Source organism: Arvicola amphibius, chromosome 7, assembly GCF_903992535.2.
Source record: "Arvicola amphibius chromosome 7, mArvAmp1.2, whole genome shotgun sequence".
Lineage (NCBI taxonomy): Eukaryota > Metazoa > Chordata > Mammalia > Rodentia > Cricetidae > Arvicola > Arvicola amphibius.
The window spans coordinates 136,156,339-136,183,647 of record NC_052053.1 but is presented as its reverse complement, the minus strand read 5'-3'; the positions used below and the strand labels follow the sequence as shown (position 1 = coordinate 136,183,647).

The 27,309-nt window shown below is 41.6% G+C and overlaps 1 protein-coding gene across 1 annotated transcript in view; it reads right to left on the bottom strand.

The window, feature by feature from the left end:
• Positions 1-27,309, bottom strand: part of Hdac9 (histone deacetylase 9) — a 617,997-nt gene that overhangs the window by 78,243 nt on the left and 512,445 nt on the right. Inside the window, exon 21 of the mRNA XM_038336352.1 lies at positions 16,118-16,236. Within this exon, the coding sequence (XP_038192280.1) occupies positions 16,118-16,236 (119 nt within the window). The remainder of the gene's footprint in view (positions 1-16,117; positions 16,237-27,309) is intronic.

Genomic DNA, 27,309 nt, shown 5'->3' with positions numbered 1-27,309 from the left:
TTGTGCCCTGGTGCCAAATAGTCCCCCAGAGACTACTGAGTAAAACAACAGGCGGAGTTCCAGTGACCATCGCAGACCCTTAATGAGATGCAGCTTTTAGAAGCAGCCGACCTTCCTGGAATGGCCCCAAGTAGCCGGACACTCCCGTTTTCTTTAGGCACTTCATAGGCCTGTCAGTAACTCAAACTAGCTTCGTTTAATAAAAGATCCCTTCTGCTGGCTGCTTTGGTAATGCCGTGGTTTTAGGGACCCTTCCATGTGCCTTCTTTAGAGAATTGTACCAGAGCAAAGAGGAGACCATTGTACATGACAGTGCTGTGGGAGAATGTTTCAAACCAAAAATAACACCCGAGAAAGCTGCTTACCTTCGACCCACCAAACGGCAGACAAGTGAACAGAGCTGGCGACCGGCTTTGAACCTGAGATAAGACACTTGAAAGGGACCACTGGAGGTTACAGGGCACATGGATGCACTAAAAAGGCAGATCAGAGAGACTCACCGAAATCCGCAGGGTCAGAGTTGGGAGGAGGCCAGTAACTACAGTAAATCCTGCCGGTGTTACCTGGCCCTGACCGAGCTGCAGGCTGCTTGATCTTGGCCAGTCTGTCACTGCCTCCGTCAACCCTTCCGTCTCTCTCTCCTCAACCTTCACTTAAAATTGTATCACAATTCTACCAGAGAAACACATGTATATATGTATGCACATACAAATAAAATATCCTTGAAAGACTCCAGTGAATGCCTTACTTTTTAGTTTCAGAAAGCCACTTTGGAAAAGGCCATGAATTATGTTGCCATAGGATACTCCTGGTCTCAGCAGCAAGCTTTCTTTCTTTGATTCCTTGTTTTTCTCTCCAGCAGCATCAAGATGCTTGTCTCCCCTATTTGGAAACCTTTGACGTGTTTGTAGCTGTGTTTACCAATCGGAGACGTCTGTTGTATGCAGGGGCTATCACTAGCCTGCACTGCTTGTGTGTGCTTGTCCAGTTAGACTGATTCTCTCTTACGCAAAATTCTGAGAGAGCCATGCCATGGCCAGACAAAGGCATCCAAATGTTGCAAAAAAAAAAAAAAGTCATTTGGGCTTCGGTCAACAGTTGTTAATCATTTCTAATTTCGTTATTTTGAATATATAAGTTATATATTATAAGAATATAAGTTATTTTGAAGTGCATTTAACGACCCGATACCTGGGCTGGGCAAAGGTGCTCACTGGTAGGACACTTACTCAGCATGTCCAGTCACTGGTTTCTAACTGTAGCATTCTAACAAAGACAAGCAGGTTGGTTTCAAGACATAGATGTGTTTATCATGATCCACATGTCTATAACACAGCTGGTAACATGGCTGAGGCAGTAAGGCTGCAAGGTTGAATCCCATTGGGCTACATAGTATGTACAAAGCCAGCTGGACCAGCTTAGCAAGTCCATCTCTCAAAACAATGTCTCCTGTTAAAGTCTAAGACTAGAGTTGCTTGACAGAGCACTTGCTTAGCTTCTGAAACACTGTGTTCTCTTCCCAGCACAGTGAAAGCAAACCAAAACCAAACACACAGGCTTAGACTTAGATGACACCAGCACAGGAGAGCGGTTTGATGGCCAGCCTTGAGCTTGTTACAGTCCAGATCCAAGCACACTCTGGAGGCAGATAAAAATGCTGAGACTGTCTAACACTGGCTAACATTTGTGGAGTGCTTGCTAAAGGGCACGGTTCCAGAGGAGCATTCAATGGGATGTCTTATCTAATCTCCACACAAATCTACGCACTAGACAGTTTTATTTGTATGTGAGAAAATGCAAGTGATTAAGGCTCCCTAAAAGGCAAAGCCCTTTGTGTAAGCTCACACAATTGGAAAGACATCAGAAACAAGTCTTAGGAAATGACCCAGTGGAGCCACGGAGCCTGCTTTAAGAAATTAGTTTAAGGCCAACCTGGGCTACATGGGGAATTCTAGACCAGCCAGAGCTACGTAGTGAGACCGTGTCAAAGAAAATAATTAACTAACGTATCTCAGCCTATGAGAAACTCAGGAGAAAGGGCTCTAGATTGGAGCAGCGTGCTCTTTTGTGATACGGCAAACCTCACCAGACTGGAGCCTCCTGAAGGGAGAGCAGAAGAGGCAGCCTGGGGAGGGAGGGCCCATGTGGTTAGAGATGTGAGGTGCAAGTTCTTGCAGAAAAAGAATATCAAGCTGTGTGTGGGAAGGCGTGCTCACTCGTGGGTCGTCAGTGGACAATAACTCAGCTTTGAAAATAAGTATTTTGTCCTCTGGAGTTTTTAACTGAAGCAGAAGAGAGAGGAAAGTGTAGCCATGAAAGACCATATGTACAGATTATACCATTAAATACATCAAAATGGAAGCTTTATAATAAAACGAACATTACAGACTTCATGATTCTTATTTTAAGCCTTCTGTTCTGCTTTAATTATTAAAATTATAGGTACTTTCACAAGCATAAAGATACCTTTATGCTGAGAAATTTCACACATTGGGAAGTGATAATAAGAGAAATAAGAACTTATATCCTGGTTGGACGTACACAATTTCTGGGATGATCTAGTAATAAAGTCCTTCGTGAGGGTGAACTGGAGAGACGGAATAAGAGACTGTAAAGGAGGCTTTGCATTTATTGTCTGCTGTGTCCATTATTTCTCTAAGCTCCCTATGAGAATGAATTTCATTGGTTTTAATAGAAATAAATGGCATTTATCCATGAGACTGAGTGATAGCTCTGATTTGTGGTAAACCTTGGGAGCGCTCAGCTTTCCTGGCCAGCTCACACAGCTCCGTAACCTTGTGTCCCTCTCTCTGTGCATGGAGTACCTCTCCTTCTCGCGTCTGGGCTTCTGCTGATCCTTGAAGTAGGTAAATCATCAGTAAAGTGCTCATGGACTTCCATATTGTCAGAATCAATTCTGGTAGAAGTGACAGTGACAAGCTTCTGGTGAGCTCTGCACATGGGATGCGAGCAAGAGGAAAGCCTCAGCACACCTGAGGCTGCTGCTGAGTGGCCTCGGGAAAACCCACTCTTCCAAGCCCCTGAGGGCTGGGGAGGGCAATCGGGCAGTCCCAGCGCATATGGGCTCTCGGGTTCCTAACACGCTGACTGCTGGGCTTGGCACAGTGGTTCACGGGTCCTCAGTGGCCCATCCTCAGTAAGATTACACCTAGGTCAGGTACCTGGAAATCTGGGCACCTCCATTCTTGTCCCTTCCTCCTGTGTGTGGCCTTTGGAAAATGCAGCAAATTGAGAGCACAAACTGGAATCATCTGAGGAGCCCTCTGTGAAAGAGGCGCTCAGCTGTGGAGCTACATTTTCTCCTCTTTTTAGTATGGTAGCGGCATGTTTAGCGTCAGGTTTTTCTTCTTGTCTGATAACTCAGTCCTTGTAGCTGTCATCTGGCAAGATGGTAAAGAGGAACGTCTTGCCTTCCTGGAGCAATGCAGGTTATCTCATAACGTTTTGTACTGTGCATTTAAAATGCACCCAGTCCTGAGACCAGAGAAAGTGCCTTTCTCCAGAGCTCTTTGGGTCTCGGGCTCAGGTGCAGTTTGGGGTTTGTGAGTCAAAAGATACAGAAGTGCTCTTGATTTGGAATTCGAGGGGTTATCTTTGGACAGAGTGGGCTAACTATCTAGGATTCTCAGATTCGTGGCAATTGCTGTTGTGAGAACTGCCACAATCCCCAGAGATTTATCTGTAGCCATGAATCCAGCATCGGGAGTAGAAACTGAAAGACTCTGTTGGGATAGAGTTAGGGAGAGGAAGTTCTCTTTAAGGATAACTACAGTTAAGGGTTTCACATGTGTTTTGGATATTTTCAAATACTGAACTTTCCACAGCATTTTGATAATGCAGTATTAGCTTTAGAATGGGACTAGAAAAGCAATCTGACACACGAATTCTGACCTTATATGCACGGGAATAGAATGATCCTAAAATTTAGTGTGCTCAAAATCATATCTTAGCTTTCGAAGATTGTCACATTTGAACTTTCTGAAGTCATCCTCACTGATACTTAAAATGGCTCTATACTTAGCCAACATTCACATAATTAGTCTTAATTCTAGTTGAGAAAAAAGTTAAAAGCACAGAAAAAGTGAGTTTTTAGTCAATTAGACCAAACTGCAAACCATTCATCTCCTGAGCCCATATCTTTTCTTTCTGTAAGGAGATAGCTGCTAGGTTGGAAACCCATGGACCGATTCACAGAAGCGCTGTCCCATGAGATCCCTGAGAAGAAAATGTCTTTTGGGTACAAGGAACACATTCGTTCCTGATAATTTCCTTGATTGCTTATCAGCTACGCACAGGATCGTTGGTAATTCCTGGTCACATAGGTGCAACTCCTGCGTAGCACTGCACAGACCTGTGACGTCACTTATCAACCTGCTGGACTGGTGCCTTGGGAACCGAGCTGCTTCGTGAAAGGAAACAGACATGGTTGTGATGCTTCAACGTGGAATCTTTCTAAAGGGGTCATTGTTATGCAATGTTTTTGCTCTTCTGGCTTTTTACCTTTTTGGGAGGAAACCCACCACTCAGTTCCCAAATAAATCACACACTGAGGCTTATTCTTCCTTATGGATGCCTAGCCTTAGCTCGGCTTGGTTCTAGCCAGGTTTTCTTAATTTAATTAACCTTTTCCCTCTGAGCTTTTTATCTTTCTTCTGTATATCTTACTTTCCTTCTTACTCTGTGGCTGGCTGGGTGGCTGGCCCCTGACAGCCTCCTCTCCTTGTTTTCTTGTTCCTTCTCTCTCCTTCCCGATTTCTCCTTCTATTTGTACTCTCTGCCTGCTAGGCCCACCTAACCTTGCTCCTGACTCGCTATTGGCTCTTCATCTCTTTATTAGGAGCATCAGGTGTTTTAGACAGGCACAGCAACACAGCTTCACAGAGTTAAACAAATGCAGCGTAAACAAAAGTCACACACCTGAAAATAATATTCCCCAACAGGTCATGGATTGAAGACTTAGTTTCCAATAGAGTCTTTGGTGGTGGTGGTGGGGGTTGGGAGAAATGACTGGATCAGAGAAAGCAATGACTTCAGCAATTAATTAAGGCATTAGTGCACTCCTATCTGAATGGACTATTGGGCATACAGAGGATGAAGCCTGACTGGACAAAGTGGAGCGCTGGGTTCAGCTCTGGGGATATCTTTTCCCTGGCCCCTTTCTCTTGGTTTCTCCCTGAAGGCTGGATGCACTCAAGTATCTTTGCTCAGCTGTACCTCCATGACTTGATGTTTCTCCCTACAGCAATGCAGCACATAAATATGGGCTGAAATCTATGAAGCACCTCACCTGCTTGGGTCTTTGCCACAGTGACAGAGAGAGACTAGTAATGAAGTCAGTGACTACAGACAGCAATCATCAAAATAAAGGGTTATAGCCGTTTCCTACGGACCTTTCGAGAAGAGGAAGAACAAATTTTGTCTGAGCTAGTACAAACTCATAGTAAAATATATATTGATAAATTCCCTAATAATATTATTACTTTGGATTTTTTTCAAATATGAACCAATAAGAATCTGAAAAGAAAGTACAGAATTAAAATCTAAGCTACAGTTTTAGCATGGCTTTCGGCTGGGATTTCAAAAAGTATCTCAAAGAATAAAATACTGTACTGCATTTCATATAAGATGTCATTGATTCTGGTACAAAATAATTGTAGTAGTTTTAGATGCCATGTTGTCAAAATAAGAATCATTGCTGGTCTGACACTGAAATGTCACTGAATGTGAATGGCATCCCAATTTCAGGCATGTTAAAGTATGAAAAAGTACACATTAATATTAGTGAAATATTATATACATTTAAATATAAATTGCAGGTGGCAAACTCCTTCAGGGTGAGCTCTCCTTATGTGCCTTCTTTTCATAAGCAATACTAATATGGCTACAGTTACAGTAATTTTGGTCTTCAAAACTAAGCAACACTACCTAGGATAAGGATGGTTTTATAACATCAATAACTAAACAAACACTACCGGTGGAAAATCTTCCTCTATAGCTTGGTTTTTGGTTTGTCATCTAGTGTAAGGGAAGAGACAATTGAGGAGAAAGTAAACAAATATAAGATTTAACACAGGGAATTCATTCACTTGAGTAAAGCTCTTGGTTGTCATAACAAATAAAAGTATCCACAAATTTAAGATATGCTAGTTTCCTGCTAATATTTTTCTTAAATTAGCTAAGTTCCTTCTTTCCATTGGTTCTTATATGTAAGTGGAGTATGTTGTGTAGTTTTAAAAATGTCTTATAATTCTACTTGCATGTGTTCATAGGGGACTGTGCATTTGTTTGAGCATTTAACACAGTGACATGCTTCTGCACAACAGTGTTGAACCAAAGCGCCAAACCCTGACTGCTTGCTGCAAGAAAACTCCGTGTGAAGCAGGGAGCACTGCCTGCAGCTCTGACTGCTTGCTGCAAGAAAACTCCGTGTGAAGCAGGGAGCACCGCCTGCAGCTCTGACTGCCTGTTGCAAGAGAACTCCATGTTATACAGGGAGCACCGCCTGCAGCTCTGACTGCCTGTTGCAAGAGAACTCCATGTTATACAGGGAGCACTGCCTGCAGCTCTGACTGCCTGTTGCAAGAGAACTCCATGTTATACAGGGAGCACCGCCTGCAGCTCTGACTGTCTGTTGCAAGAGAACTCCATGTTATACAGGGAGCACTGCCTGCAGCTCTGACAGCCTGTTGCAAGAGAACTCTGTATTAAGCAGGGAGCACTGCCTGAAAACTGTCATCTTTGCAAAGCAGTTTTTCTGATTTGGAGAATTTTATTCAAATAAGAAACTCACTGTTGTTAAGATTTTATTTCATTTTGTATATTTTCACAATTCTGAATAAGCTTATACATTGGAGATATTTTTAGTAACCATTTAAACCTAGTGAAAAACATAGGAAGGTGGAAATAAAGAGATAAGATCAAGATATGTTTTGTTATTCTTTGGCTCTATAACTTTCACAAAACATGACTTAAAATTAGATATGTAAATGATGGTTTAAATTCTTGTTTAAAGATTCCAGGGATATAATATTCAAGGCAATAAATAATAATAATAATAATAATAATAATAATAATAATAATAATAAACAAAATGGTGTGTTTTAAGATTACTGTCTTTTTTTATTAGATCTATGTAAGTCTCTCTTAGTGTCCTCATTGTTGTCTAGGTTCTCTGGGATTGTGGTTTGTAGGCTGGTATTCTTTGTTTTATGTTTAAAAATTCACCTATGAGTGAGTAGATGTGATAATTGTTTTTCTGGGTCTGGGTTACCTCACTCAAAATAATGCTTTCTAGCTCCATTCATTTTCCTGCAAAATTCAAGCTGTCATTATTTTTTTTCTGCTGTGTGGTACTCCATTGCATAAATGCACCACATTTTCCTTATCCATTCTTCGGTCAAGGGGCATTTAGGTTGTTTTCAGGTCTGACTATGACAAACAATGCTGCTATGAACATAGTTGAGCATATGTCCTTGTGGCACAATTGAGCATCCTTTGGATATATACCCAAAAGTGGTATTACTGGGTATTGAGGAAGGTTGTTTACTAATTTTCTGAGAAATCGCCACACTGACATCCAAAGATATATACCAGCTTGCATTCCCACAAGCAATGCAGAAGTGTTCCCTTTTCTCCACAACCTCTCCAGCATAAGTTGTCATCAGTGTTTTTGATCTTGGCCATTCTTACAGGTGTAAGGTAGAATCTCAGAGTTGGTTTGATTTGCATTTCTCTGATGACTAAGGATCTTGAACATTTCCTTACCATTTGAGATTCCTCTGTTGAGAGTCCTCTGTTTAGGGCTGTACTGCATTTTTCTATTGGATTATTTGTTCTTTTGATGACCAATTTCTTGAGTTTTTTGTATATTTTGGAGATCAGACCTCTGTCTGATGTGGTGTTAATGAAGATCTTTTCCCATTCTGTAGGCTGTCTTTTTGTCTTGTTGATCATGTTCTTTGCTTTACAAAGCTTTTCAGTTTCAGGAGGTCCCATTTATTAATTGTTTCTCTCAGTGTCTGTGCTGCTGGGGTCATATTCAGGAAGTGGTCTCCTGTGCCAATACGTTCATGTGTACTTCCCACTTTCTCTTCTATAAGGTTCAGCGTGGCTGGCTTTATGTTGAGGTCTTTGATCCATTTGGACTTGAGTTTTGTGCATGGTGGTAGATATGGGTCTATTTTCATTCTTCTACATTTTGCTATCCAGTTATGCCAGCACCATTTGTTAAATATGCTTTTTTCATTTGATATTTTTTTCTTCTTTGTCAAATATCAGATTTTGGAAGGAGTGTGGATTAATATCCTGGTCTTCTATTTGGTTCCATTGGCCCTCCTGTCTGTTCTTATGCCAATATCAGGCTGTTTTCAATACTGTAGCTCTGTAGTAGAGTTTGAACTCAGGGATTTTGATATCTCCAGAAGTTCTTTTATTGTACAGGATTGTTTTGGTTCTCCTGAGTTTTTTGTTTTTCCATATGAAGTTGGGTACTGTTCTTTCAAGGTCTGTGAAGAATTTTGCTGGGATTTTGATGGGCATTGCATTGAATTTGTAGATTGCTTTTGGTAAAGATTACTATTGTACCTAACCATAAAAACAAGTAGGCAGTTCAGACAGACAGCTGTTGAGTACAGCCCCTTGCACAAACACTCCGTGATTCCTAGGAGGCAATTTAACGGTGACCACACTACCGAGATGAAATGAGTGTTCCTGCTTTAGTCACGAAATGGTCTGCAAGAATTTGTGGTCATCTGAGAGCCCAGGGGCATTGACTTTGAGATTATTTTCTTCATTTCTTTTTTTGGATAGTTTATTGTTTATTTATAGATTTTTATGGATTTTTTTGATAACTGGAAACTACAATTCCACTGTCTTTATTTATTGGTCCAGTTTTTTCCCACATTCCTTAGGATTTTATATACACAGAATTATGTCTTCTGCAAACAGAGAATTTATGGGTTTCCTTTCTCATACAGATGGCTTTGGTTTCTTCTTCATGTATTACTGTTCTGATTAGCCCTTCCAGTCCTTGGCTGAACAGGGGTATCCCTGTCAAATAGGGCATCCTCAACTTTTGTTTCCTGTCTTAAAGGGAAGGCTTTCTGTTTTCCACCATTGTATATGATCTTACCTAAGTTGTTGAGGATTTTTTTTATCCATAAAATTAATGCATTTGTGGCATCTAGTGAGGTGATCGTATGGTTTTATCCTCTACTCTGCTAACATGGGGTGTCACATTTATTTATTCGACTGTACTGAACTACTTATGTGTCTGAAGATAAATCCCACTTCACCATGGTGAAACTTCTTAGTCTGCTATTGACTTGAACCCCAAATGTTTGATTCAGGCTTTTTTTTTTCTGTTTCTTGACTGTGTTTAGACAGTTCAGTTTTTAAAAATGCATAACAGTAAAGAATTTGTTCTGTATCATATTAAAATGTCAAGAGTAGATTTCCTTTTTCAATACAGCAAAACAAAACTCAAAGTGTTTAAGCAGGCGAGGACTAATGCTTCCTTACCATGAAGAAATACTTGTTTATTTTCTTTTAAAGGCACAATATCTGTCCAGTTGCCTCTGGACTTTTTACAAAGCAGTCATAGACACAGATAAGGAAATGTGAGATGCAGGCACTTCTCTTATTAAGCTGACCTTTGTTTTGTTTGATTTTATTTCTTTGACACAGTGTCTCATGTATCCAAGTCTGCCCGCTAACTCGGCGAGTAACCTGGGATGATCCTGCACTTCTGACCCTCTTCCCTCCATGTCTGAGAGCTGGGTTCATAAGTATGTACTTCCACACTGTGTATATGTTACTAAGGATTGAACCTTGGGTCTTGTGCATGTCAGGGAAGTACTCTAGTAAGGAGCTGTATTCTGCAGCCACCATAATCTGCAGTTGAACCAGTAATCAGCTACTATGTATCCAGAACCTTGATGGCTTTCCTGGACTTTTCACCATTCTACAAGTTGTTTATAGGAGCTTACACCATCTACCAGGAAACTAAAGTATCTGCCTAGTGTATCTGTTCTTCCTAGAGAGTACTTACATGCCAAGAATTAGTTTAACTTTATCTTCAGAATGTTTGAAATGATGTCAACAATAAAATTAACAACTGACAGTAGTAAGTTATTTATTCTTTTGAGATGATGTTGCTCCAGATCCTCACTAAATTGTTTTCCTAGTTAAGAAACAACTTATCTGGACCTAGTAGAAAATGCTTATAATGCTGGATCATGCAGGAGGGTCACATACTTCAGTCCAGCATAGCACAAAGAGATCTTATCACGTACACCACACTACACACACACACACACACACACACACACACACACACACACACACGGCTCCTCTGTAGTAATTATTCATGTCTAACTAAAGTTTAATATTTACAGAACTCAATAATCCTCTAGTCTGACTTTTCCCAGCAAGGGTGAAAATGAATTTGTCTTAACCAATTAGAATCTAGCAGGTGCTAATAGCTAGAATAGGCACATGGTCCAAGACCCAGAGGGACAAGGAAATTATGACTTCCCTGTCTAATTGTTAGAGCTTCTTTCAACACAACTCACAGCAGGAGAAACCACTGAACAGTCACAACTGTGAGGGATAATTTTTAGAACTCTGAGTTTGTGTTAATGAAAATATTGTGAGATATGTATCTGTGGTTCAAAATAAACAGGAAGTGTAACAGTGAACAAATTATTAACTCATTTATAGAGAAGAAAACACAGTAGAAGATCTACACCATTGGCTTCACTCCTTCAAAAGCTGGTGTCGACAATTTGCCAGACACTGGGCTAGTCTCTGAAAACACAGTGCAGAATCCTACAAGATCCTTCTTCGCAATGTAGCCTGGTGGTAGGAGCTTTGGAGAGTCAATGCTGACTCCTTTCCTCCCGGTATTCCTGTTTCCGTGTTCGTTTTTATTTTTGAGACCGGTTCTCACTATGTAACCCTGGCTTATCTAGAACTCACTATGTAGACCAGGCTGGCCTCAGGTTCCTCCTCCAGCCTACGCCTCCAGAGTGCTGAGATTTTAACAGCATAGACCACCACACCCAGCTTGTTTCTTCCAGTTCTTACCCTCATATAGAGGAGGACAAGCAGAGAAGTTACTGGGGTCAGTGAATCCTCAGGAAGTATAGGTTATTAACTGTCACAGATGCTGTCCTCTCCGCCCTTGTTGCCCATGGACTGATGTTCTATCATTAGAGGGCATGACACAGATTCCCCAGTCACAGGTAACTAGTAAGACCAAACTGGTGGATAGACTTTTCCCCACAGACTGAAATGCAGTTTCCTTCACAGAGAAAGAAGAAGCATACAGTAAAGAAATCACACGAGTAAATGCATTCAGTGTCTTTATAAATTTTAAGTAGTGGGACGAAAACCAAAGATTTAAAAAAATGGGCAATTTAAGATAGATGTGAGGCCCCTGGAGAGAAAGACACAGTAGAAAGGGAAGCAGCTGTACCACGCTGCTCTTGTTCTGGCTCAGTCTATTTTAAGCTCTGGGTTAGTAAAATGCGCAGAGGGAAGGCTCTCTAAGCTCCACCATCCTCATACAGATCAGAACCAAGATGCAGCACACACAGACATTATGGGCAGGTGGGATGGCCAACACAGCCTAACGTATGGAGCACGTTTGGTTCTTTGCACTTATTTGCTGTTTTGATTAAAACCCAGCTTTTTAGAGACTTATTTTTAGTGGGCCAACTAATCAGGAAACACTTGTTCTTCTGTGAAAAATCACTGGCAGTTAGGTCTGAGTTCATCTAAGCAGGTGCTTGCCCAAAACTGTGCTGGCTCCCTATCCTACCGCACTCCTAGTAGTAGGGAGAAGATTTACAAACAGGAGAAACAGTAGGAAAGCAAGTCTCTAAGATAATGTTACATGGTTTCTTCTTCAAAAATTAAATGAATAAAAGCAATGCTGTTTTATCTGATAAAAATGGTTTATATGGTTTATATCCCAGGAACTATAGAATTATTACTAAAATAAAAATTGTATATGGTTTTAAAATAATATATATCTTATCAGACATGCCTATCATTTTTTTCCAGAGGAAAAAGATTCTTATTCATATGGGATAAGCAATCTGCCTGTAGGAATTCACTACAGCACACCAAGGGACACAGAGAACAGGCACAGCTGGGAAAGAGACAGAGAGAGAGAGAGAGAGAGAGAGAGAGAGAGAGAGAGAGAGAGAGAGAGAGAGAGAGAGAGAGAAAAGCATATTTATTGTGAAACTGAAACTGAGCTGGAACTAAAGAGCTTTTGCTCTCCTGAGGTGATAACACCACAAAGCTGGGAACTCTGGGAGGGGAAAAGCCAGTATCACTCTTGAACATGGCATTGTTGCCATGACAATCTTCTTAAACTATAACATGAAGACAACCAGATACGAACTAGAATATCTAGTAAGGGGAATGGATGCTTTCAAGGTCACAGCTCTGGGCTTAGGGCAGAGAAGCCTGCATTTAGGTTGGAACTTAATCTTGGCTCTGAATTTAAAGAAGAACAAAAATTCTAAGCAAATATTTCTAAAAGTCCGTTAAAATTGTTTTCAACTTTAACACAAACAAAACCCAACATTTATGTTGTAGTTTTGTAGCTAAGACAAAAAAAGGATGAGAGAGGAGAGAAGAAAGCCACGCTAAGAATCGTCTTTATTCAAAGTCACCTCTGTATTTAGGCTGAAATTCTTGTCTCAGAAACAGCCTTCCTTTCTTCCTTTAATGTCAGACAGCTATTTAGATGTTTAAAATGAACAAAATCCATTGTTGTTTTGACTTGATCTTTCCTTTCCTTTCAAAAATATAAAATAAAGTACTGTAAAAACTCAATTTGACGTGCCAAGGAAATAAATTTTCAGATGTCTGAAATGACAGTACCCTCAAATCGCTCTCAGATCAAATCATCCAGTGTTTGACTTGGAACAAGAATGAGTTTAGCTAAAATTGAAAAAGTTTAGCAGAACATTTGTTTTCATATAGTTTAGTTACAATTTACTTTAGATTTGTACCCCATTTTCAACTTTGTGTTGGGACTCTGCACCCTGGCAGGATGACTTCTGGCACAGAGCACTGAGATCTCAATTTTAATCGCCTGTCTGTCAAACTGAAGAGAATGCATCTGCCTGGTACAAGCCAGAGGAGAGCCACTTGGGAGTCTCCGGAAGGCTGTGCAGCAATCCCAGATCCTGCCCAGTTAGGGTGGTGACGTCCATGGTGAGAAACTGTTGCCAGCATCCCACAGCCTCCCTGAAATGATGATGTGGTTGCTCAGAGGTGGGTGCTGGTGTCCATGTTATCACAGATAGTATTTGTGGGTCTTTGACCCCAATGTGACCTACTGAGGGCACATTCCAATCTCTATTCTTTTGTATGTGGTGGCATGGTTTTTTTCCCTCAGTGAAGAGAAATCCAGTACATAGCTCACGCCATTTCAACTAAAAATCCACAAACACTTTATCACACTCCCAGTTACGAAATCTATGACCTGTTCCAAACAGCCTCTCCTCTTCTTCACATTCTAAGAACCTCTCCCCTCATTATGAACCTTCCTGATGGAGTGGCCAAGAGCAATCACTACTACCTGATAGCCTCCTGCATGGCAGCTTCTGTTGGACAGTAAATCCAAGAAGAGAGATATGAGCAGGGACTAGGAATCTATGAAGGGACGGTGGGACTGTTCTACAGTCATATGTATTTGGGTGCAGGAAGCAATAAAATATCCCTTATATAAATATAAATATGCTAGCATGTAGCACAAATAATAAAAATCTAGAGTCAGATACTGGGGTTCAACATGAAAACCAGAAAAGCAAAGCAGCCAATCCACTAGAGAAGTCTTACCTCTACCAAGGCTGGGCCACCACAGACTAAAGAGCCAGAGCCCCTCTCTCTTCCCATTTGCAATTCCCTCTAGTGCTGGGATTAAAGTTTGAGGCACCGCCACCCGAATTTGTTTCTGCACTGATCTTGTGCAGCTCACGGTGGCTTTGAATTCACAGAGATCCATCTGCCTCTGTCTCCCAAATCCTGGGATTAAAGGTGTGTGACACCACTGTCCGGCCTCTAGTGATTTAGCTTTACCCTTCTGATTTTAGACAAGCTTTATTTTTAAATAATATAAAATATAAATAAAATATTGCTATATTAGTAGATTTGAAACGTTGAAGATTTCCTTGCATTCTGTGTGAAAGGACTGGGGTCTAAGGCCACCAAATTAGCAGCTGGGTCCTCAGGATGGACATGGTGGTGTAGGAGAGAAGTAGGAATTTAAGAGACGGGGCTAGTAGGGGGTTGTCGGGTCACGGAAGGGGTGATTTAGTAGAGAATTATACCATTCTAGGGTCTTCCCTTCTCTTCTCCCCCCTACCCACGAGATAAACAATTGTACTATGCCGCTTACTTCTCACCATAACAGGCCCACCAGTGATAAACTCAAAAACTGCTGGCAGAAACAACCCTTCCTCATGGTGTAAGGCGACTATCTCAGCTAATTTATCACGTCATCGGAAAGCTGACCAGCACTGCCGGAGCAAAAAGTGTTAGACACAATGTTTCTAGTATCTATAAGCAAAAGAGACCACATCGATACTGTTTGTGATTCTACTTTTCAATGTGACATTTGAATCATTTGTCCAAGATTTAATACAATGGTTAGTCCCTTTTCCCTTGGAGAGATGGAGAAGTTAAACCTCCACCTCTTGGCAAGGGGAAAGACTCAAAGACCCGCGTTTCCCAACTCCTGAAGGAGATGTGTGAATTCCATGCAAAGGGCCACCCTTCCCAGATTTCTGTCTTTCTCCCCTTGGGGTTTGTATCATTTAGGTATTCCTTTGTTTGGATATAAAACTTTACTTTTCTTTACTTAAAGTAAACGAGTTACCAGCCTTGACTCCAGTAAGATTTATCTACAATAGAAAGACAGATTTCTATTTGAGGTGAGTTCTGTGAGCAGCATCACCGCAAGGATCATAAAGATATTTAATACAAGAAAATGCCTCTGTATTCAATTTTTCACAATATGCATTATCTAGTTTTTTGTTGTGTGTGTGGAGTTGCCGGCTCTAATATGTTTTCGATAGACAACAAGGCACCAAGAACCCTGGGTAAATAATAGATGTTAAAAATAGCTACTACCTAACAATGTTACTGGAACAATTAGAGCGCAGAAATGTTCTCACATGAGCAGCCAACGACAAACAAAGGTTGGCACGAAGCTGTTTCTTGGTTCTTTGCAAATTAATATAGTAAACGCGTTCCAAACTCATCTCTCCCACTTAAAACCGCTGGAATTGTTTTTGTTCTGTTTGCTCTCGGCTCCCCCAAAGCCTATAATACCGGATGCCGTCCTCTGTAGTTCTACAGTGTTGTCTTGTTTAGTAAGTGCGCATGGTGCCAATGCATATTTACATGCATGCACTACACACATGCTTCACTTTCCTGTGCAGAGTAAGGAAATTGTTCTTAAAGAAAGTTCCCGTCTAGCTCAATTCAAATTCTTCAAACACAATAAAACACAAAATTCACTTCTCTGCTGGGTAGCTGGCTGCTGTGGAACACAGCCAGAAAGTGTGTCCTTGCAACCCAACAGAAGGCCAGCACAGGCCTCAGGGACCCTTAGGAATGCTGTAGCACAATGAAGCCTGTATTTGAACCTGGGAGCACATGACATTATTGCCAAGTAGCTATTTCTATTCCATGTACAATGGAATAAAAATCACGGCTACGTTCTCCGTTCAAAAGGCCCAGTAGTTTTCCTAGACTTATGACTTCTCGGATCAGCTACTAGATCACAGACAGAAGCCATATTGCTTTACTCTCTAAACGCAAAGTAAGACTCCTGAAATGCAGCAAGTTTCTGACATGTCTATCAAGTCCACCATAGGAAATTATTTTTGCTTTTGTTCAATGAAATTTTCTACAGAGACACAAAACTGACAGAACAGTAAATACCACGCCAATCATTTTCAAACATCTCCCCAGAGTTTACAGAACTCATGTAAAAGGTATCACATATCGCAGAGGACAAAACGGTCTATGACGTCATAGCATTTCATGACGTCTTGGAAGAGATACTTGCATTTTGCTGTCACTTTGTAACCTCCTAGGGGAGGGGTGTGGCCTTCCAGCGCATCAAACCCTGCGGACACCAGGACCATGTCTGGGTCAAACTCTTTGGCCACAGGCATCACGACAGTCCTGTAGGGTGAAAAGGCAACAGTCACTCAGGGAATGCTGGGTACCTGTAAAAACGGCTTTGTGAAAATGACTTGGCACAGCCTCAGTCACTTCCCAGGGAAAGAAGGAGAAGGAAACGCTAGCTGGATCAAAAGCTTAGCACTTCCTTCTTATGTGAGCATCCCAATCCAGTCTTTTCCCTTTCATCTTTTCCCCTCCAGACTGCACACCCCCATGCTCCCCAGGTACATTCTGCAGCCTGTCCCAGCACTGGCACATCTGTGTGCTGCTTTATTCCCTCGCCTATAAAAAAGAAAGCCCGCTTCTTCCAGAGGAGAGCAATGTTTTACGGGAAAACCGAAGCTTTAGGGAGAACCTAGCTTACTCTAGTTAGGAAGAAATTGGTATAAATTTGAACTATAAATTTCTTTTGGGAAAAAGTTTGCTTTCCCAACTTTAAAATATATATATATATATATATATATATATATTTAAATATTTGTCATGGTAGGGGGTGACTCTTACAGAGGAAAAACACAGAATTCCCTTAATAGAATCCAGATTATGATGTTAAGGGAGTCCAAGGCCAGACACAGCAGGAATGTGGCAGCCTTGTCCCTGGCAGCAGCCCCTGCTGGCCCCACTTAGACACATCAGCAGTCACCTCTCAGCCTCCTCAGGGCTCTGAACCTTCCCATCCCTCTTAGTTTTGAGAGAAAATGACTGCAGGACCTCAGGAAAAAAGTTTACGAGAGCTTCAAGCTCAGAGTGCCATCATAAAAATTCAAATACCAAAGACTTATTTAATCAGATGAGGAAACAGCACACTATTATGAAGTTTACTAGGAAGACTTCTGTCTGTGCCGAGGAACTGAAGCAAGTGGTCCAGGACTAATCCTGCAGGAGAGAACTAATTAGCTCTTTGACTTTTTAAGAAAAACAATTTAGATTTTCAACAATGATCACTTACCTTTATGTAAAGAAATTTTGACTGAATGCTGTACATTAGGAAGTTGAAATTAGAAAATAGCTAAATGAAACTTATCTAAAGAGAGAGAGATAAATCAGCTCAACGCTTTTTCTCACACCTCTTCTGCTAGCATAAAACGCCAGCCCTTGCGCCTCCAAACATGCACACATCAGATTTCCAGTCCTCCCACCAGCAACTGGAAAACTACCGAGCCTGAACTATTTACTAATGAAACTAAGAGAAATAGAATACTGCCCACTATGTATAGCTTATTTATGTTTTTATTCAATAAAGTTATAAATATTTAGAATGGATCCAACTCTGAAGAGATTCATAAGATTCTTTTCTTCAATATTATCACCTCAACATTGTTTTCATAGAAGTATCATGTCTAATCATTCACTGATGTTCATGAATGAAAAGACCATGTGTTACTGAGACATTGGGCTACTCTCTCAAAGAATTCAGAATATTTCCCCAAGATTCTCCCTTTATTTTGGCAGGTAGTAGATACTTTCTTAGCAAACTGGTCTAGCTTATCTGTAAGCCAATCAACACATTCGGTGTGCCAATCATTTCTGAATTCACAAACAAGGGGTTTTCAGTCACACTTCGTCTCAGGGAACTCAATCCGATGCAGGTGGATTCATTCCACAAATAATAACACAATGAGAACTTAGGGGGGAAATCTAACACACATCCCAGTAAGCTTTAGATGCAAGCTTGTCGCAGCCTGGGGTCATCTGAGAGAAGAGCCTTGACTGAGGAATTTCCTAGGGCAGATTGGCCTATGGGCATAACTGTGGGGGATTGTCTTGATTATTAATTAAAGCGGGATAGCCCAGTCCCTTATGGAAGGCACCATCCCTAGGCAAATAAATGGTCCTGGGGTTGGGCAATCCATCCAGCAAGCAGCATTCTTCCATGGTTTCTGCTCTGCTCCCTGGGCAAGAGGGCAGCTTGCCAAATAGTCAGGAAGCCTGCCTTCCGGTTCCTGCCGTGGCTTTCCTCAAGGGAGGACAACAGACTGAGAGCACAAGACGAAATAAAGCCTTCTCTCCCCAAGTTGCGTTGGTCATGGTGTTAGTCACAGCAAAAGAAAGGGAAACTAGGATACCACAGTATCTACTAGAATCTTTCATTGAAAGCACACATTCTTAAAACTCTGGTTTCCCTTCAGAGCAAGCCTTTAATATTATAATTATTAGAATTTGTCCAGATGGCAACTGTCTATGGAATGAACTAAGCTATGTGTGATTATAGAAAGTTTGTTTGATGTTCTGATACAAAATATTTACAAGTTTTCTGTTACACTGAAGAACTACATGGCAACAACTGCTTACGAATAGTATCGCTGGTGACGTTTTTGTTCATTGACTCCAACTAACACACATTGTCTACTTTGTTGCAGACACTGTCATGGCTAAAGACTGTCCAATTCTAAACTGGATCTTAATGATTTTCATGCTGTTGATACAAATTCTTCCTTGCCTACATCTCATAAACAGATAGAACTAATATTCCCCAAATATCATTATATTGGTAAATTAAAAAAAAATTCTGTGTGTGCAAGTGCTTTGCCGGAAAATATGTCTGGGTATCACCGCATGTCTCATGCCCACAGAGGCCAGAAGAGGGCATTGGATCCCATGGGATCAGATGGTGATAGATGATTGTGAGTCACTACAACCCTGGGAATAGAACCCAGGCCTCCTGGAGCAGCCGCTGGTGCTCTCAACTGCTGAGCCATTCCTCCAGCCCCATATTTGAAAACTTTTAAAGAGACATCACCTTTGTCTTCGAGCTCTTTTATTTATGTTGGCATGGATCTAGAATGCCCACTACAGCCGGGTTTCCTTTCCGAGACTCATTCTGAAATTAACTACCATTGCTACAGTGTGGATCACTGCCGTTGCTCTGGGAGTGGGCTCCTGAAGCAAGGATGAGTCTGTCAAGGGTCTTCTCTGTGCTCTGCCTGTTTGTTTGTCCTTCCACCATGTTATGGCTCAGTATGGTGACCCATACCAGACACCAGCACCACAGTCCGGACTTTGTAGCTTCATAACCATTTTCCAAATAAATCTATATTCTATATTGATCATCAATCAGTTACAGCCACACAAAATGGACTAAGACCATGTATAAAATACCAAAAGACTGTTATGAAAATATTAAGTGAAAAAAGCAGTATAATTTTTCTTGAATAAATTTTTCAAAGGCATTCATGGGGTTTGTTGTTAAAGAGAAAAGCAAAACATGCATGTTTGCTTGGGTTATCATACACTTCCTAATAACCATGACACCCCAATAGCAAAAACCTGTCATTGAATATCTAGTGTTCCATTGTCAATCTCCAATAAAAGAATACAGAGGTCCTTGAAAAGTGATTGTCTCTAGGACATTATCACTGGAAATATGAAGTAGCTCAGGAGTACTGTAGGGTGGCAAGGAAATTGTCAGAAGGGATGGAAATGTGCCTACGGTGCGTATGGACTAAAGCAGAAAAGCCTGGGGAGGCTGGAGCTGTAACAATTCCAGAAACACAAAAAGTAAGGCTAGCGGTGGATTATAACCAATAAAAACTAGATAAGTAGTCATGAGTTCATAGCATAACAGAGATATAACCAAATAGAGAGGAAACCGCTCTTCCTACAGAGTAAACTATCAACTAACAAGTGTCCAAGAATTAATGAAAGAGAAAAGCACTATTTGAATAAGATGAAAAAGAATTGAAGGAAGCAAGATTTACAGGTTCTATTTATTTTTCACATCAGGGGACACAGAGATGCACACAAAACCTTTACTATTGTAAAAGCTTCTGAAACTCCTCCAATATTCCTCCAAAATAAAAATTTTCTGAAAAGAAACGCGACCAACTCAACAAGGAGAATGCTATCAGCAAAAGAACTTTAAATTTTTTTTAAATGTCTTGCTCATTTATTTTACTTATGTGTATGTGTACTTGCATGAGTTTGTGTGTTCCACAAGTGTGTAGAACCTAAAGATGACAAAAGGTGAAACTGGAGTTACATATGGTTGTGGGCCACCAAACAGATGCTGGCAAAACTGGTCCTCTGTAAGAGCAGCCAGTGCTCTTAATTACTGAGCCCTCTCTCCAGCCTACCAAACAGATTTTTAAACAAAATTTGGGCAGTGAAAATTTGGGAGCATATTAGGAAAAGGAGCTAGAAAAGGAAGCTGCTGCCAAGAAGGAAGTAGAGAAGAGATATCTGGCCCAAGGAAGCCCTTGGTAAGAAAATAGACACAGTGGAAGGGAAAGGGAGGACTGAAAGAAGACATTAAAGAAATGTGATCAACAATCGCCTTTTTCCTGCTAACAACTAGGCTTAGCATTTGGATCCTCTCTTCCTTACTGACAAGTAGGTGTGCACAAAGCCCAAACTTTTCCTGTGATGTTGGTGACCTCCAAATACAATTCTCTTTGTTTTGTCTTTAGGGCATTCAGTTACCACTAGGGCCCCTTCCAGAAGATTAATCCCAAGTAGAGTGAAGATAAAGATACTAGTTGATTCCAACTCTCAATTGACATTTATATACTCCTTAGGAAAACTGACACCATGTCCTGCCTTCTATCAATGGAAAATATAAGAGGATTTACTACTTATGAGAATACCCAAGAGTATAGAAAAAATAATAATGTTTTTGTAGTACTATAGATTAAGTCTCAAACACACACAATGTGCCCAGATACATAAGACAGTAACCAAAAGGGAAAAACAGAGGACATAAATTCCAGCAGAAATGAAGAATTAGTGTAGACATCAGTGAAGAAGGTTGACAGTAAACAACAGTCAACGACTAGAACAAGGAAGAGAGTCGGTGGGTAGCGTGCGAGAGAATAGATGTAGACACAGAGGAAGGGATGGAGAGTGGGGGGGGGTGCTGAGCATGGACTAAGGGGCAGCAATGGCAGAGAGGGCAGAAAGCAAACAGATCTCGGGCTCTGCCTGCTCCTCAGGAAGAATGTGGCGGTGTCTTATGACACAGTCATGGTTGTATCTCCCTGCACATTCTGAATCCATCACTTCAACTCTCATAGAAAGATTTCCCCAATAGGGCTCTCTTCTCGGCTTTCTCCAGTGTCTGGGCACATGGTCTGTGTCTCCTCTACTAACTATGTACTCTCACCTGAGCTCTTCAGAAGCTGGAGAACAAGTGAGCGGTGGCAGGAATGCCTGCCCGTTTCCATCCATCCGCTTCTTCCACGAAACCAGATTTTACCAGCCATCTATCAGGCAGGTTCACTGACAGTCCTGCCCTCTCACTTCATAGACTTCATGTCTTAACTGAGAAGAAGGAGTTTATGAGCAATCAAGCAGTCAATAGCCATACCGCCCTGAATGCACCTGATTTCATCTGAACGAGCAAACGTTTAGTAAGAACTAGGGTGAGACGTAAATCATGCGGAAGGCCACAGCAATGACTGGTCACAGAGACTGACTGTCTAGTGACTGGTGTGGGGAAGGGCATGTGCAGTTATAGGGAAGAACAGTTGCCAGCTAGGAGAGTATGTCTACATGCCCCGAGGGGGGGGGGGAATTGCCAGGTAGGAGAGCACATACACACGCCCCGAGAGGGGCTTGGACGTACTCAGAGACCAGTGGGATGCTGCTGCGGCTGACACACAGTGTTAACAGTGGAAGACTGTTGGATGTGGTCAGTTGCATACCTGGTAATGATGCCAGGGCAGGTGGAGCACTGACGGCCATTGCAGCGCTTTGAAGCTAAGTCTCAATAAACAAGAAGACCCTGAAAGACTGGAGAGGACTGTGCCATGTTCTCATTGATGTCACCTCAAACAATGGATTTCTATCTCCTGTGTGACTGACTGAAGATGGCATATATTCATGCATACAGGAATTATAGGAGAAGAGTCATATCGACACTTTTTGTATGTATAATTGTTGGTCATGGCTTCAAGGCATCAGATTACGAATTAAACATTTCCAAATGGGGTCAGGGGTTGTTTTCTTTTATGATCCTTTTCCAACAAAACAAAGCAACATGATATTATGCACATTTCCCTTCATGCACCTGTACTTCTACACAAAGTGCAGGAAACAACATCTGCAGGAAAGCTACTCATGACAGGCCATACTTGGACTGGCAAACAGCACTGTTTCACATCCAGACAGTTGCCTGGGACATGCCCAACATCTCTGTAACCTCTGGACCACTGTGCCCAAGACATCTGCTAGGGAATCTGTGCTGGGGTCACTGCGCATACCTCAGACGGTTGGTGTTCACAATCAGTTACACAAGCCCTGATTTCTGTCCTGTCTTTCTATCTTCATCTTGCATCTCCATGTGCAACCACCTCACACATGACAAATACACTCCACAACACACACACACACACACGCACACACGTACACACACGCACACACGTACACACACGCACACACATACATCCCTAAACACATAATGGATGCCTTCCCAAATACACCCTCTACTCTGTATACACTCAACACATGTACCCCACACAAACACCCATGTAACACATGGGAAACATTCAGCAATTAGTCACTGAACAAAATCTCAAATGAAACTCCTTCTGTTGTGTTTTGGTTTCTTTTTTTCCACTTATCTCAGCTGAAGTTTCTTGACTCCTCACCCTGCTTGGGCAGGACACGTCACAGATGCATTTTTTTTTTTTTTTTTGGTTTTTCGAGACAGGGTTTCTCTGCAGCATTTTTTTTAGAGGCTGTCCTCGACCTAGCTCTTGTAGACCAGGCTGGCCTCGAACTCACAGAGATCCGCCTGCCTCTGCCTCCAGAGTGCTGGGATTAAAGGCGTGCGCCACCACCGCCCGGCCACAGATGCATTTTTAATGGCTGTTCTAGTGACGGCCATTGCCTCTTCTTATGGTTTCATTGATGCCAACATCTGCTTCAGTGTAAAAATCAGAATTGTAAAGTTCCACAGAATCAAAGTCAGAATAGGAGCAATGACATCGGGATGCATAAATGCTCACTCTGCCCACATCATCTGTGAACTGCACTAATGAGGAGCATGGGCATACACAAGCACCGTGCAGCGCAGAGGCCATGCAGAGGCTGTGGCTCCCGCTCTCCCTAAAGCACCCTGTTTTTCTCTTTCTGCCTTTGTCTACCGAGATTTCCTTTCTGTCCCCATCATTCTGTTTTAAAGACATCCCACTGTCTCGCTTGTACTTTGGTACACCAACTTACATGTTTTTCTTCTTACTTATCCAATTAATCATTGAACTAAGGAAAAGCTACTCTTAGTCCGTCCCTAGTGATCTTGATTTGGTGGCTTTGGAACAGAGCATGAAAGAGGAGACGGCAGGTTTTCAAGAAGGGGTCAAACTCAGCAAAGCTTCCCACTGGCTGCCACCTCACTGCTGAATTCTCTGCTTCCAGTGTGTAGTGGCAGTGATCAGAAGACACTTGCTTGCCAATGCAACACATCCAGTTTCTGTCCCAGGCAGTGCTTCTAACGAAGGGCTGGAAGACTCACCTCCATGCCTTACCTCCGAGGTCAGATGCAACTCTCATCTCGTGAAGGCTTCTGATCCCAGAGCCACCGTGTCACACAAGCACTTTCCTTACATACACTTCTGTGTCCTGAAACTTAGCATCCCTTTTGGTCAAAGTATGGGCGCATGTTTACTGATTCGCCCACGTCCTTCCTGGGTACTGTGATATTCCAGTAAAGTCCTGTCACCCTCCAGGATGAAGGTGGCATAAGCACCCACTTCTGCAGAGGCTGATGTCCAAAATAAGACACTCTGAGATAAGTCCTTGCTCAACCGTATCTCTCTCTGGCTCTGGAATATTGTCAGGGAGTATAATATTATATATATGGTAACATATTTGGTATTCTACTGAATGAAACATTATGCTAGCTCTCTGTAGCATAACTTTAGTGTAGCAAGTAGAGGAAAATTATAAGACTGCTTATCTAAAGATAAAGAAATTTGTTTGATTAACAAGGATAAACACGCTGATGACACAACAAGACATGTATTTTGCTGTTCTTAAATGCCGTGTTGGTGTCTGATCTAGAAAAAAAAAGCACACAAGAATTTGAAGCTGTGAGATACACTGAGCTCAGCGTTTTCAGGAGTCATACAAGAGTTAATATTAAAATAGACATTCTTTGGCTGAGAAACATAGAATAGAAAGCATCTCAATACACATGGATCTATAAACTATGCCGTGTGCGTCCCTTTCCTGTCATTATTGAGCAAAAGTGTATAAATATCACATTTAAATATATCAAAAATGTAGCATTGTTTTGCAACAGCGGTTCTGAAGTGTTTTGTTATTATTCCAAATGTGGGTCCAGTAACTTATACATCATCTTACGCAAATAGATAGTAACTTATAGATGATCTTGCACAAATAGTGACTTATAGACAAACTTATACAAATAGACAGTAACTTATAGACGATCTTACACAGATAGTGACTTATAGACGATCTTACACAAATAAACAGTAACTTATAGATGATCTTACACAAATAGTTCTATAACCGGTTCTAAGCCAATTTTTCAAATCTGTAAAGGCAAAGGCTGGAAGGAATGGGGTCCATCCTGTGTTCTTACCTAATCCTTAATTTAGAAACAGCTTGAGTCCTCAGTCACAACCAGAAGCATGATGTGTGATGGCCAAGGGTCTTAACCATTGTTAGCTCAAATCCTTGGCTTTTTTTTTTAAAGTTATTTATTTATTTATTGCATGTGGATGGGGGTTATGTCTGGGTATCATATATGCCCAGTGCCTTTGGAGGGTTTACAGCTGGACGGCTGTAATTACAGATAGTTCTGAGCCACCGTGTACGTGCTGGGAACTTGACCATGGTCCTCTGAAAGAATAGTTAGTGCATGTGACCACTAAGATATCCCCTCAGCCGCCAGATTTATTCGTACAGGCCATGAAAAATGTAAGATGCTTCTAGAAAAATGTTTACAAAAATCAAAACAAAAATTTCAACTTAATTTCCTTAAATAAACACCAAAGATACAAGCAAGAGAAAATATCATTAGTATGTGAGAGAAGAAAAGAGCCCATGTGACATGGACAGAACAGAGTCCACGTGACATGGGCAGAACAGAGCCCACGTGACATGGGCAGAACAGAGTCCACGTGACATGGGCAGAACAGAGTCCACGTGACATGGGCAGAACAGAGTCCACGTGACATGGGCAGAACAGAGTCCACGTGACATGGGCAGAACAGAGTCCACGTGACATGGGCAGAACAGAGTCCACGTGACATGGGCAGAACAGAGTCCACGTGACATGGGCAGAACAGAGTCCACGTAACATGGGCAGAACAGAGTCCACGTGACATGGGCAAGAACAGAGTCCACATGACATGGGCAAGAACAGAGTCCACGTGACATGGGCAAGAACAGAGTCCACGTGACATGGACAGAACAGAGTCCACGTGACATGGGCAGAACAGAATCCACGTGACATGGGCAGAACAGAATCCACGTGACATGGGCAGAACAGAATCCACATGACATGGGCAGAACAGAGTCCACATAACATGGGCAGAACAGAGTCCACGTGACATGGGCAGAACAGAGTCCACATAACATGGGCAGAACAGAGTCCACATAACATGGACAGAACAGAGTCCACGTGACATGGGCAGAACAGAATCCACATGACATGAGGAAGAACAGTTTAAGTAACACGAACAAGAACAGAGTCCACATGACATGGGCAGAACAAGCTCCAGTGACATGTATCTTTGCAAATCTTAGTTTATTTTCATTTCTGTAGCAACATGGTGGCTGTAAAACCCAGCTGTAATGAACTGAAAGTAAAAACTTCTTAACTGAAATAGCAGAGTACTGTTCAGAAAATCTAAAAATTCTGATTTGTTTGCTTGTTGAAATGGGCTCATAGCAGGAATATTTTCTGCCATAGCAGATTTCCTTACAGTGGGACAATAAGATGACTGTCACGTGTGAACTTTGGAAACTTCAGCAGGTGCCCATTTCTTGTTATGACTTTCTTTATCCAAAAAAAAAATTCCTACAGAGACTTTACTACCATCCAATTGGTCATAAGATTTCTCCGCCTTTGGGGGATGCAATGAGGGGCTTAGCACACTTATTGCTTTTCCCATCACCCAACAACGGCGCAGAACAATCCTTTTTGTAAAGTTTCAAATGGGTCTCTCTTTGGTCTTTCCACAAGCGATTGCATTCCATAAAATATTATTACATGAAGCCAAAGGACCCTGGCTAAAAATTAAACTCAAGATTCTAATAAAATCTCTCTCTCTCTCTCTCTCTCTCTCTCCTCTCTCTTGCTGTCTCTCTCTCTCACACACACACATGCATGTGTGTGCACAAGAATGTTTGCCTTTATATTTTTTCTTAAAGAGAGGACTTTGTAGACAGAAAAAGAAGGAAAAAGAAAGGTCAGACTTGGCTTTAAGTAAATGTTCTGTGGTTTACAGAATTCACAAAATAAATTACGGCATGACATCCTCTTCAAGGAACTGTTTGTGTCTTTGGAAAAAGTGTGTATTATTTTTGGTGAACTCTACCTTTTGATGTGGCCTTTCTGAGGGAGGCAGCATCATCAGGTTTTTTAAAAAAATTGAATAACAATGTGGGATGAACAAGACAAAAGGCACCCTCATTTAGTAAGGAAAACCCTTCTTGTTCCCTGAGGCATAGCCAGAAAGAGACCAAGAAAGAAGACAAAACTTGAGGCCTGCCTGGAGTTCTGAAGTCCAGAGAAAGGCTGCGTCCTCAGTCTGAAGGCCAAGCCCAGGGACCTTGGATTTCACTCACAGCTAAAACGGCTGGGGACAGAGTTAGTCCGCAGGGCAATGAAATAGTTCATTTTTGCTGAGTTCTAGCAACACTGTGCGTATTGACCATTTTGAAGGGTACTATGTGCCAGGGACGACGTTTTACAGTTGTTATTCTTTCTAATGTTGTCATACCCACAGGTGACTTGAAATTATGTGTTTTATGTGAAAATATGCATTTGCTCCAAGTCTATAGGTGAATAAATTGTGAATATAGGTGACTATAAGTGGATAGTATAGGTGAGCATAAGTGGATATTCACCTGTGTTCACAATTTGTAGCTAAGGAAATCGAAACT